Genomic DNA, 14,057 nt, shown 5'->3' on the forward strand with positions numbered 1-14,057 from the left:
AGCAAATAGTTGCCTATTAAGTTTCTGTCAATAATAACTGGCATTAACAGAAGATTAACTGATCAATGTTTCACTTGTACTTCATAAACTTTTGGATAATTTAATTAATAACAAAACGACAAGTGTTACAAGCTTTTTCATTTTGTTTTGTGTGCAACAATGTTACCTGACAGCAACTAGGCTGCAAGATAAAAACAGGGAAGCGAAAACACAGTATTAACAGTATTAATGTGGTAGAACTGTAGAAGAATAATAATAGGTGAGCATTCATCTTAAATAGTTCAAGATGCTAAATATGTCATTAAAGAACCACTGGGTGGAGCAAGAAAGGAAAAGAATGTCAGTCACAAACAACTGGAGTCAAAATCAAAAGGGATACCTAACTCTCCATCACTTAGAAACTTTTAAGAAAGGACTTCCTTTAGTGGTAAGGACATATTTTTGCCACTACATATCTACATAACACGATGTTTGCTGCTACCGAAAGGCTCAAAACAGTGTCCTTTAAGTACAGCAGCAGAAAAAATGTTCCTAGCTAGACCCCCACCTCTTAAAAGTGTAATTCAAATTCTCCATAATGAAACTGCCTTGTAACTACGGTGAAGATGACTTAGTTTTGCAGCAGAGTATCATCTGACAAGGATCAGCCAACACTTTGTATTTGTAATTAGCACAGAAAACTCATTTGGTTTATGAACTGTGTTGGCACTGCTATCTGCTATGGGACAAAGTACAAATGTTTCCAATTAAATGAGCAATTAGGTGACAGCAAGTTACAAAAGACCATCTTGCATAGCAAACTACAAATTCGAAACATCTTTAACTCGACCTGAAACTCACTGTGAAGCAAAATTATCAGTGCATTATTTAAACTATTATCCCAAATGGTAAATATGTCAATTATTCACACATTTTTCTCAATAAATTACAAAGGCCACAAATTATTACATCTTTTCCATTCAAAATTGAAACATTTTCCAAACAGCAATCACACAGACCCAAAGATCCTGGAGGGACTGACTGATTGAACCTTTGATTACACATCTAAGAATAGAATAAATCTATTTTTGAATGGCTAAAATGTGATTATTCAACATTTACTGTAACTCAAACTCTATTATTTGAGTAGAGGGAGGTAGATTTTTTTTTCTTTTGAAGGCTTGCACTAATCAAAGCCTGGGGCTGTGACATGTTAGTTCCCAGCCCTTCAAAGCCATTACGCTTCCAATCTGGCCCTGCCGGCGACCTTTCCTCTGGCCTCCTGAGCTGTCTGTTAAACACCTGTAAGAAATATTACAGAGCTCGTCTCCCTGAGCACGGCATCTGACCTTTTCGGGTGTCAGAACCCACATCAAACAAGCCCACTAAGACCACTCACAGTGGCTGGCTCCTGGGGCACTCAGGGTCCGGCAGTTGACTGACTGACAACTGCAGCAGCAGCGGATAGAAGGCTGCAGGGGAGAGGAGTATTTAGAGAAGGAGGTTATTGATCCGACACCTGGCCTATCATGAACTGCAGTCCTTACCGTTACTGATATTTGTGTGCGTATGTGTGTATGTGTACATCAGCGCAGGGTTTGACCTCTGCTGTCTCAGACGTGCTGATGATGATGCTAGCGTGAGAGTCGCCAGAGACGCTAAAACCCCTTTTACAGCCGAGAAGGCTGACAGGTGAGAACTGGGATAGCCCAGGCATCACTAACACATTGCTACTGTCAGCCTATAGATAGATGACAACCCATCGGGGTGGTAGATACTGAGTAGGGTCTGTAAAAACAAGCTCAAGCTGTTCTTTTTCCTTTTTAAGTGTGAGCTTAGCAATGATTCCCTGTTATGACTTCCAGTCAAGATAAGTCAGCTGCCTGACAAACCAAAATGATTCTTTCATATCTGAGGTACAGGGTTGTTTGTTGGTCAAGGGTGACTGAAAGGTTGCTAACCTATTGTCTCCGGTGATACAGGCTGCACAGGTACCAGTCGGCTCCTCGTTTTGCTCATAGTAATGGGCATCAACGTGGGCTTCTTCGGCCTTCTTCTTCAGGATCTCTCCGAAACGGTCTGTACCAATGCATCCGAAGAAGGTAGCCACCTTATGTGGTTTCTGGATCATCCACTAGGAAAGAGAAAATAAAAACAGTTACAGAGAGCTCAGTTTACAAATACAAGTCTGTTTGAAGGGTCAAGTTCAGCTAAGGCAGATGGCATACAAACTGTAGCTTCACAGCAAACATACTGCTTGTGATATATGAGGGCTGCGAGCTGTCGTAAACAACCCAAGACCAATTCCACTGCACACAGAGGGACTATTCTCATCTAAGCACTCCTCCTTCCTCCCTGTGTGCTAAAAACAGTCTCATCTCCTTATTTACACAAACCCCATAATTCAAGGCTTCATCCCTCTTATGCAAACACAGACTCAGTGCGAGTATGTACCCGCTACCACAGGATACTCCCCGAACTGCTCGTTAGCCATTTTTTGGTCTCGACAGTCTTGATGTACTCAGTGACTTTTACCTGACGAGGATGGAGGGGGCTGCTCAAATTCTACAGTGCTCAGGTTTAACCTCCAAAGATTTATTGACGTACAGTACGTGCTGCTGTTTGCTCATTTTATTGCAGCCTCCTGTTTTGCTGCTGACGGGGGCCCCTTGTGAATGAGATGTTGCTGCTTTTGGGGATGACCTGTATATGTGTGAAATTAATCATTTCACACGACCAAATAGCATCTCGGTGGTGGAAGAAAACTGCATTTTCATCACCTATCCTCAGATGCTGTCCCCTGTTATTATGCACTCCCGCCCATCTGGTCTCCAGGTAACCAGTTCAAATGGAAAAAATAATCAAATACAGAAGTAAAACTATCCAGGAAGAGATTCATTACTTGGAGCAAGGCTCACATGTGCTTTCAAACCACAGCTACCGGTTAACATCAGGGTGGGTTTGATGATTTTTTCATGATACAGATATGAAAAATAAGAAAGAAGAGAGATAAATATCAGCCTGCAAATGTAAATCTCCATCATTTATATGTAAAAAAAACCATAAGAAATAACTAAGGCACAGAGTGCAAAATGTAAGAATTTGCAAATAATCAACCCTATAGATATACTGATAATACCATAAAAAACGACAGGATAGGCATGTGAAACTAACTGTCTTTTATTGTTTTTTTTTTTAATCTGTGCTTATTTATTTCAAATTAAAGGTCAGAACTGCAAGCAGAGGCAGGTTGTTAAAACACATGCAGAAAGCCATTTAACATTGTTTTGCTGATATAAACAAGGTCTCCTCTGACAAAGATTCTAACTTGATGGCAGCATACATTACTCAAAAGCTTGTATAGATCACTCTGCATTAACAGTAATTTCATGTACAGGCCTATATCTTCTTTTTTCTTTTTATTCGCCTGGTAGAGTCTTCACTTGTATTTGTGGATAATGCAACACATTATGTTCACTGGCAATGCTCCTGCAGCAACACCATTGTGTCCGTTTCTAATGCAGTGCCATCTGAGGGCCTGGAGATCAAAGTAATTCAATAATGGTATTAATTGAAAATAATGTACCATAGACTAGTGGTTCCCAGTCTTTTTTTTTTTTACCTGGAACATGTACCCACAGATTTATAGCAAAAAAGCTGTGAACCCTTCCTGCTGCTAAACTTGCATGGACATACAGACGCTGATACATGTGCATACACAATTTTTTTTTTATTGGCACCTCTTTCCGGAATAATCAGTTACTAACGGCCACCATGAGCTCGCCTGACCAGGGATGATACATTAGTTATGCTGTTTGTGACAGAGTATTACAGGCTTTTGTTTTTAATGTGATCTGAATGGGTGGATGTTGTGCTAGTCTGAGTGCAAGTGTGTCCTTTGACAATCCAAATGTTTTTGTATCAGTTCCATCTTTTGCTGGGCATTGTTGTAGCTCCCATTTGGCCATTTTGTATGACATTCTGTGCATGAAGAGCATCTTTGCACTGCATGTTGTTTAATACAGAGCCCTGCATCTGCTTGTTTTTTCTACTGAAAGAAAGTGAATCTGCAATTTGAATAAAAAATGCATGAGTCGACTGTTAGTGTAGTTTTAAATGCCTCTTACAATATCTTTTTTTAACAGTATGAAATTGCATAAAACACACAGGCATGAGTCCAAGTGACAATGAAAACACTTCTGGGTGTAGAGGCAAGGTTTGATGCGCTTTATTCTCTCACAGACCTTTAAAAATCCCGTTAAAATGTTATACGGTAATTTTATATCCTCTGTTCAGTGAAAGCCTGTGATCTTTGGCAGAGACCCCAGATTAGGAAGAACTGTTGTAGATGATGAAATTCAAGACTGAGACATGTTACTTTCAAAACTTTTGAACTATTTGCCCATCGCCTCAAAACGAAAAAACTAAAAAATTGCAGTAAATGCTATAAAATGCTATATTGCATATTCTTATACCATGCGACTTTAGAATCAGTTATTTGTTTTGCAAACCTTTTCGCTAAAAAACAAAAAACAACGCTCCCCTGGTGACCCCACTGAGCACCGGTCAGCTTTACTCACCCAAGATTAAACATTTCTGATTCTCCATACTGAGTGTGTGCTGATCACAGTCTACTGCAGGGAGGACACCGACTACTCCCAATTCATTCACACAACGCCACCTAAAAAATGTAATATCCCTTTCACTGCTGCCAAGTAATCTATTTGGCAATGAGATGCAATTTTAGCTTTTTTTCTATTGTGTTGGTGGCATCAAATTGAAAATGGGCAAATAAATGTATTTTCATAACAATACAATTACATAGTTTTAATGTAACACGTAATGTATTTTCATTTTGAATCGAATATGGAGTTTAAATTGTTCATGAGGATTTTGAATGAATTCTAAACTTTAGAGACAGGGCTGTAGTCACCCTTGTTTCATGTTATAATATCCATTTTTGTGATATCCTTATTATCATTATTATTATTAGCAGAGGGCCAGTGAAATGAAAAGAGGTAATGTCACATATGCCTGCTGTATCTTGGTCCATGAGCAGCTCTACCACGTGTCATCTTGAGTCATGATTCAGTCATTCAACCCATGCCTCCAACTCCCCACCTGGTCGAAAATACACAAACATGTACCCACAGATTTGCACAAATCCAAGCTCGTCTTTCCTAACCTCTTGCTGCAGGCACCTCACACTTATCAAGGTCACTGGCTTGGGTACACGTCAAGTCCAATCTGATTTTCCCTTCACAGTGATGAGCTCCGAATCCAAGGTTAGGAGCTGCGGGCTGTAAATAATGACAGCACAGCCCCTCCATTTGCAGGCCTCTCAGGTGGGAATAGAGAGGGCCACTCAGGGGCCTCAGTCTCTCTCTAATGACAGCATGGTGAATCACAGCAACAACCGACCTCACAGCCACCCCCCCCCCTCCTCTTCCCACATCTCTATCTGAACTCTCCTTCCTCCTCCACCTTGTCTGTCTCTGACAAGCGACTGTACTCTCACTGCCAGCTCAGCTTGTCATTTTACAGGGTCATTACCAGACACACATACACACTAACATGTGAGTATACAGTGCACCCACGCAGGGAAATGGCTGACATGCACACACATATACACACATACAGAGAAATCCTCTCTAGCATCAAAACTCATTGCTTTCATGAAAAAAATAAAAACCCACCCCTGCTTTTGCCAGAAGCTATTCTCCTTCTCAAATAAAAACAAAGCAGCAATAGATAAGAAGAAAATGTCCTCATTATGAGAATGTAAAAAAATGTATCTCACACTTTTTTCTCCTTTCTCTGTGGCACACAGGAGCGGGGAGTTACATCAATCCATTTCCATCCCTGGCACCCTGCAGACAAGCCCTCTCCATTCCCAGATTATATGAGATAATACCTCCATTATGACAAAAGCGCTATTCGCGGGGTCACCGAGAGGTCAACCAACCCTGTGCTGGGTATTCATGCTTAGTCACATCCCAATTATATCGTAGTGGCAGAGGAAGAAATTGGCAAATGTACATCAAGGCGCTTCATTACTGAGGGCCGCTCCAGTGAAATTAAGCAGCAGATGAGACAGAGTGAGATGTGCCCCCAGGCGGCATGTTAGAGAGAGGGAGGGGAGGATGGGAAGAAAGAGCGAATCTGGAGTAACAAATTTTTGTGAAGGTGCTCAGAGCTTGTATCTTGAACAGCAGCTCATGTATATTCACTTAACTAGGGAGAATGCTGGTCCCCAAAGATTAATAGGTTCCTCTGGTACATCATAGCGCCATATCTAAGTCCATCTAGAAACACAAGTGAAACCTAATACAAACAAGAAAAAAATAATACCTGAAAAGCAGCGGGTGTGACACTGCAGACTTGCTCACAACAAGCAAAGTGATAATAAGTATACATTATGTTAAGAGGAGAACAAGCCTGGCTTTGCTTTCTGTTTGACTTCAATTGACCAAAATACAGCTAGCCCCCAATGCATCCACCCAAAACTGGCCCCTGGGCCCCCAGATAGCTATTAATTATGACATCTCATAGTTGCAAGGAGCCCCACTTGGGGACCTGACCCAGACCTGCTCCTCAACATCCAACAGCTGCCACTCTTCACAACGGTGGCAGCTGCTTCGCGTGGCAGCTTCCAGGACGGCAATTACACAGCTCAGATGAGATGAGGCAGCTGAATGTTTGGGACTTGAGTGCTCAGACTGCCATTAGCACTATAAGCTATTACATTCCCTCCTCTCCTTTTTGCTTCTCTCCCTCCGCCCCATACTCTCCCTCACTTGCTGCTGTATATTGATGAAGTGGTAATGGGACCTCTAGTTAGATATTCCTCCTGTAAAAACATTGTCTTGTTTCTAGTCTCCCTCAGGGGTCAATGTATTCTCCCAGAGTTGCTGGGAATCATTTCTGCTCTATTAATGATGCAATTCCAATGCAATTCAGATCTACTGAAGACGCAGCACAGTGGGTTTTTGCAGGGAGTTGATAGATGACGCTGTGTGTTATCGTGCAGTTCGAAAACAAAGCGGTGCCTTCTGCACATCACAGGGAAGCTGGTTTGCTGTCACTCGCTTTCACCATCTCACACAGCTCAGATCACCCTTAAAGTCTTCATTCTTCCAGCTTTACCTCACCAGCTGGTTCCTCTTGAGAAGAACAGCCCGTGCCTGATGATAGTCACATTAATTATAGGCTTATCAACCTCTGCTAAAATTCAATAGAGCTATTTTTAGAGGCCTAAAATAGGAGAGGGTGAGGGTGCTACATGCTGGGGTGGCCTGCAGCAGCCTCCTTTGGTTCACAGGCTCTCTTTTCGAGTCAGACGCAAGGGCTAAAATCAGTGTTTCTTTTCACTATGGAGTTCAAACAACCAGAAAACATCTGTCCATCAGGGCCTGTCATCGCAAGCACTTTTATATAAAACAGTGTCGGAACAGAGGGCCCTCACCATGAGTGCTGACATTGATGAGGTCTGGCAGCTTCCATTAAATCACTCTTTCCTGTAAAGTGCCCGGCATCAAAGCAACCGGCCGAGGATTTTTCACTCAATCAGGTAACACACAAGGCACCCCCTTACTCCTCTCTGTCCTCTCAGGGGCTCGAGCCTTCTGGTCAATAACTCCAATCAGTTCAATTTCATGCACAGTTAGTCATGTTGGTGCGCTAGGGCAACACTCGCGTCAGGGTTGCATATGTTGTTGTTGCTGCTGTAGTTGTTTGTATTTAATTTTTTCTCTTCCCTCAGAGGGTTGATAAGTGGGGTGGAGACCTGTACTGTGTAAAAGTGGAGAATAGCCAGGGCTAGCACGGTTGTTTTAACTCTGCCTCAACACAACGGGCTCCTTGCCAAGCCATTAAAAGTCTCTGTGCTCTGCTTCAATGACACAGCTAAAATAGAGAGCGGGCAAGAAGGAGAGCTGTAAATGATCAACACGATAATGAGCTGATTATCAGTCAAAGGCATGGATAAGCTCTCTCTCCAGTAATTTCCTTTCAGATCAGTCAACCACATTCTTATGTCTGCAATCAGCACTCAAAGGGAGGCATAGCATGTAGCCCGATGGGAAACCGTCCCAATTTCAGCTTCAAATATCCAGATCCTTGTTGTTTTCTGTTCAGTGCCTGCTCCATCCCTTGCTGACACACCAGCATGCTGGGGAAGCTTGTGTATCGCTACTCAAGTCTGCTTTTGTAATGGATGTTTCACAGTTGTCATGCAGCTTTAGGCTCTGGCTGCAAGACAACATAAAGCTGACTGATGGTCTACTGATGCAATCTGTGCAAGTATTTGGACACTGACTCATTTCCTATTGTTTTGGCAGTGCACTACATTAGAAGTTAAAGTGTTGAGACTGCTCAAAATATCTCATTAAGCTTCTGGAACGCTTTGCAAATAGGGAACTATGGACATAAATCATAAGGAGGAGACCCCAGGGCAGACCTGGATAGTGAGAGAAATGATAAAATTCCCCACGCAGACACTATGTTTTAATGCTATAAATGAGAGTATCATGTTACGGTTTTTGCTCTTTCACACTGATCTGAGGCCACATACTAACTTCCAGGGTGTGCTTTGGAAAACCAAAGACAGAACAATAATGTGTCTGTGTCTTGTGTCGCATGTGTACCCGTGCCAGCTGGCCCATAGGGCTCTGGTAAGTGAAGAACCTGTGCTGACGAAGTGGCCCCCTGCTGGGTCTCCTCGTGTTAGGGCAAACAAAATAGCACAGGAAATACAACTTCCAACTGCCAGCCAGGACATAGAACAAACGACTGCACAAGAAGACATAATTCATTAGTAAAGAATGTGCAGCAGTATGTACGGTACATTTTATAATAAGGGAAACCAGAAGACCTTGTAGATTAAAAACTTAAAACGTAGCAGCATGTGATCTGTGTGTTTTGGTAATGTAAAACAGAGCTGGTCTCTCTTGAGTTATGATTATCAGCTTTGTGAATAAGGCCCCGTACATATGCAAAATTTCACTTTGTTGACTGCCCCAAACATATCTACAAGGTAGACTAGAGGTATAAGCCCCACTTTGAAAAAAAACTGTATAAAAGCTGTTATTGTCTCGAAGCTGACTTTGGGATGCCTTAGTATCCCACCAGAGGTGGCCCAGGACATTGATATCTGAGCCTAAACCACTATCTGGAGAGAACCAGCATCCAGATAATAAATGGAAAATTAATGAATGCATGAATGAATGAATCCCATGCTTTTTACTGTCCTATCTGTTCACAGTTTATTTCATCACTGCCCTCAGAGTGACCCACTAAAACAACCTGTTACTATGGGAACTAAAATAGACAGAGAAAGATATAATACATTTTAATAGAAGCTTTATAGCCTCCACCTCTATTATTTCAAAATGCGTTCCAGAGTGAGCATGATGATGGTTTCTTACTGGATACTTTAGATTAAAATACTGTGCAAATGCAAATCAATCTGCATCAGCCACTGCAATACAAATACACTTGGGGCCACAACAAGATTACATAATTAAACAAGACAGAGTAATATCATTGCTGATTCCCAGCCTATGATGCTGTGTCATTTCAATGCTTGCAACAAAGATGCAAGGAAAAATGACAAACAGTCACAATGTTTTCTTTTATGGGGATTTGTGGTGACAGTGCTTAACAGGAAGATGCATTAGGATGCAGGTAGAGGCAACAGTGGTAGGTACCACAATGCAATTGTGCATTTAAAAGAAAATCCATATGCATTCTTTAGATCCTTTCTTTTCCAAATAGTTCCTCCCGTCCTCAGCAAAGAGGTTTTCTGGTGTTTGCAAAGCGTTTCTGGTGTGACTTTCTAAATTTCCTTTTTTTGTGCACACACTGAGTCAAAACAGGTTGATGGAAAATGTCCCTGTGCTGCAAGTGAGGGGGAAATAAATGCCTCAGTCTATTCTAGACACTAGTACACAACCTCAGGGGAGTGATGTTAGACAACACCAAAACAAAGCAAGGCAGCTCGCGTGTCCACATTCACATATGTGTCACAGAAGGGTTGTGTGGTGAATGGGGGTGGGGAGGTGACAGCTCCCAAGAACAACCAGCCCCCCACCCACCCCCCGATAAACGTCAAACTCAGTGCTGCTTCGACACACTCCATAGGTTGTGATGTTAAACACGACAAGAATGTCCCCACCAGTATCTCTGCACCCTCTTCAAAGAGCCATCAAAGGGCAAGTTCAATGAGCACACATATAAAACCCCTCCGCACCCCTCCCCACTGCACACACACAACTAACACATCTCACTGCAGCATCTTCGCGCTGCATAAAAATCAGGGATGTGTCGCTGTCTCCAGGCGCCAAGTTTATCTAAAAAGGAAACACCTGACTTTTTTTCTTCTCTGGCTCCTCTCATTCCTCGACTCCCTTGTTAAACACACAACCTTGATTTTTGTTTCTGTTGCCCGGAAGGGGTGAATTATTTACAGGATAAACAAGGTGATGTTGTTTCAGTCAGTCAGAGCCAAACTCCCCTATCGCAGCAACAGAGCGGCAGACGGGTTTACCTGGCAGGCATGAGGGGCTGAGCTGGGATACAAAAGCCGGGGAGCCGCTTCACAATGGCGGGCTGTACAGTGATACTTATCTGAGGGAGGGCAAAGGGAGAAAAAAAATGCCTTCACAACAGATTCATGGGCTGGGAGTCCCAGACTGCTGGGTTGTCCTCTTTATCTGCAGAGACAATTGTGGCTATAAAAGCACAGGGGCTGATTTACTGAGTGTGAGTGTGCATAAACTGAGGATAGAGGTGTTATTAAGTGATCATAAAATGGCATTTGTGTTTGCAGGGGTTGTTGCCATACAAGTTTCAGGCGGAGAGATGATGAAGGACCTTTGCAGCGAAAGCCTCTAATCCTGTCTGTGGTCAGTGGGCTCCAGCTGGTAGGAATGCAGCTGTGCTTGGCCCCTTCACAGGTGAATCAGTTCTGGCTCCTGATTCCACAACTCCCCTGTGTGCAGTATGGTGGATTTCCACAGCGCTTTGATCTCGCAGAGGTGGCAGCCAGTGCGGGTGATCCATGTTACAGAAGAGATTTTTATTATTATTATTTCTAAACATACGCTAAATGACAGCTCCCGTTGAGGGCTTACACAGGTCAGGCATGGATAAATTCACCGTGGCACTGTAGAAAATTCACTTCAAAACTGTGCGGCTAGAAAAGAGTGGTTTCTAATAAGCATTAGCACTGTGTTTCGTGATCAAATCTATCATCTGAAAACTAATGAGCGAGATCATTCAACAAAAACAACTCAGCTTAGACTAATCTTGAACTCCCAATGCATCGAATATTGGATCTGGTGCTAAACATTGTTGGATCTCCCAAAAATCTACGTATATAAAACAGGTCCCTGAGCATAAGCAGCTTAAAACATAACTGTCAGAACTTCAACTCGCTGGAGTCATCCAACACTATTTCAGCTGGAAGGCTTCTATTTTTTGAGGAAATCGGGTTAAAAACAGCTGACACTTCACATTCATCAAAAATGACCAGACAAAGCAGCTGTGCTCACAGCTTGACCTTTGAACCAGTCTTCACATTTGAAGCAAAATGATTCACATTTAACACAATGGTTTTCTTTGACAGGGACACAATAGGAGGATGTGATTAGGCCCCTGGCACAGATCAAAAAACAACATTCCTAATGTCTTCACGCACTGTAGCGAGATCCCACTTATCATATTACTCATGTCTTTGTGTCCTTTTCTGCAGGCGCAGAGGTTTCTCTTCGTGTTACCAGCTGGAAATATCAGTGATGAGCTTCTCCGCTTACTAAGCTCGCTGGTGCAAAGGCAGTCTGTGTGCAGATTCTGTGGCCGGCTGGCTGCACAGGTAAGCAGAAAATAGCTCTTAGCTTCAGCCTGACCTTGACAAGGATGCCATTCAATCAGTGAGCTCACCGCAGTAAAGGCCCTATCATTGCACTAATAGACTGGATCTTCTTCACTGCCGGGATCATAGACAATGCCTGGATGACTTCCTGCTGCTTGACAAGTTAAAGGGGCAATTTATTCAATAAATTAAACAGAGAAAATAAGCCATGATGAAAGAAATACTGGTGCTGCTGCTGGGGTATAGATTGAACTTGTGTAACAGTCTGCACACCTAATTTAATTTTCAGTTTATAGACATACAGAATTGGATGATGGCAATCGACAAAACAGTTAAAATGCAAGACTGAACATCAGAGATGGAGAGTGTGCAGCGTGTTCCCTATCTACACCCAATCATCCAGCTGGAGGCAGACGTTGTATCAAGGATGAGATTTTAAAAGCGGTTGCTCGCTTTGAACTTTGAGGTTGTACGATCAAATTCCACGTTATCAATTTGCAGCTTAAACAAGTTGTGTTATTTTCGTGAAAGCTCCCAAAGAGAGAAAGTGTGAGAGAACAAGCTGGAACCATCATAACTACTGGCTGCTGCAGTGCATCGTGACAAACAACTGAGGAAAAACTTGGGATTTATTGCTCTGATAACCTTCCAGATTCCTTCGGCTGGTGCTGTATGCCAGACAACTCCAACAGAGTTATGCATCATTAATCCCCCTGAACACTGCCAGTGATAAATAATGTTCTGTATCCCTATGAAAAATAAGGCAGTTATTACTAAACCATAAAGAAGGTATTTGTATCATCACTTCTAGCAGATAATAATGTGAGGATACAAGGTTTTAAGAATTCAACAATACACTAACAGTGACAGAAAGCAGTATATTTGTGCTCTTGTCAATGTGCTGTTAGAGAAAAGCTCAATAAATAACTGCACTCAAGCTGAGCAATTCAAAGATCTTTATGTCTGTACCACACTGCTTGAAATACTGAGCAGACACTGAAAATATCAAATACCATTACGTGAATAATACACGAAAGCCAATAATGACTTAGTTTCTTTAGGTGAACTGCACAGAATACCAGGTAATGACTAAAAACTCAACAAATATAAATGTGTCCACAACCCCATTTTCCAAAAAAGGTGGTACACTAGAATAAGTGATTAGAATAAGTGAAAAGAGAATGTAAGGATTGAAAAATATCAATCACTAATTGAGAAAGAAAAAAATAGCACAAAGACAACTAGTCAAATGTTGACAGTGAGATGTTTAATATTTTGGGAAAGTTATATGCTAATTGTTTTACTTGATCTCAGCAACATGTTGCAATATAGGTTTCCACAAAGGGCACATTTACCAACTGTGTTGCATCACATCTAGTTCTGACAAAACTCTGGAAGCATTTGGTATCCGATAAGATCAGTTTCTGTAGTTCCAAAAGTTAAATGCTTTCCGATCCCTGCATCATATTGGATTTCAGCTGCTCAGCAGTTCAGGTCCTCACTTGTCTTATTTTCATTTCAAAACTCAGCTAATGTTTTCAGTTGGCGGCATGTCTGCAGGAACAATTTGGGCAGTTTAGCGCCCAGGCTCTTATTACAAAGCCATGTTGTTGTGATACGTGATTTGGCATCGTGTTGCTCAAATCAGCAAAGCATTTCTTGGAAAAAGATCTAATGGGATGGGAGCATACCAGTATGTTGCTCCAAAACCTGCTTACATTGTTCAGTGTCAACGGTGCCTTCATAGATATGCAAGGTATCTATAGAATGTGCACTAATATGTACTCATAACATCACAGATACTGGTTTCTACACTATGTGATGGTCTCTCTCTAATTAAACTTAAAGGAGGCAGCTTCCATGATTTCAAAGAAGAAATTTGAAGATTTCAACAGACTACAGGAGTAGTATGACTGCAGTGCTTTCTACTACATAATGTTGTAAATGCAGAGTAACATTTAATAGTTTTTACAATATCTAGTGATACTTAATAATTTTAACAGAATAGTGAACCCCTTTCCATCTTTAATTCTGAGAGATTCGCGCCAATCAACGTAATAAATTGTAAGAACTTACACCAGGTGTTCTTTTTCATTCCCCTTAAGCTTTAAACAACTTTACCACGCATTTGTGGTTCCTTTCCCAACTCTTTTTGAAATGTGAAAACAATTTTAATCTATTTTTCAAGAAGAACAATTACATTCTT

General features: G+C 41.8%; 1 protein-coding gene across 5 annotated transcripts in view; it reads right to left on the bottom strand.

Moving 5' to 3' along the window:
* Positions 1-14,057, bottom strand: part of LOC140278117 (adenosine kinase-like) — a 116,392-nt gene that overhangs the window by 66,055 nt on the left and 36,280 nt on the right. For 4 of the 5 annotated variants that reach the window (XM_072373050.1, XM_072373052.1, XM_072373049.1 and 1 more), the window contains one exon: positions 1,941-2,113. In XM_072373050.1, the coding sequence (XP_072229151.1) occupies positions 1,941-2,113 (173 nt within the window). Of the gene's footprint in view, positions 1-1,940; positions 2,114-2,207; positions 2,257-14,057 lie in introns of those variants that run through there. The other variant, XM_072373053.1, reaches the window with a different exon arrangement.

The sequence above is a fragment of the Leuresthes tenuis genome, unplaced genomic scaffold (genome assembly GCF_036924035.1).
Source record: "Leuresthes tenuis unplaced genomic scaffold, fLeuTen1.0.hap1 SCAF_20, whole genome shotgun sequence".
NCBI classification, from domain to species: Eukaryota; Metazoa; Chordata; class Actinopteri; order Atheriniformes; family Atherinopsidae; genus Leuresthes; species Leuresthes tenuis.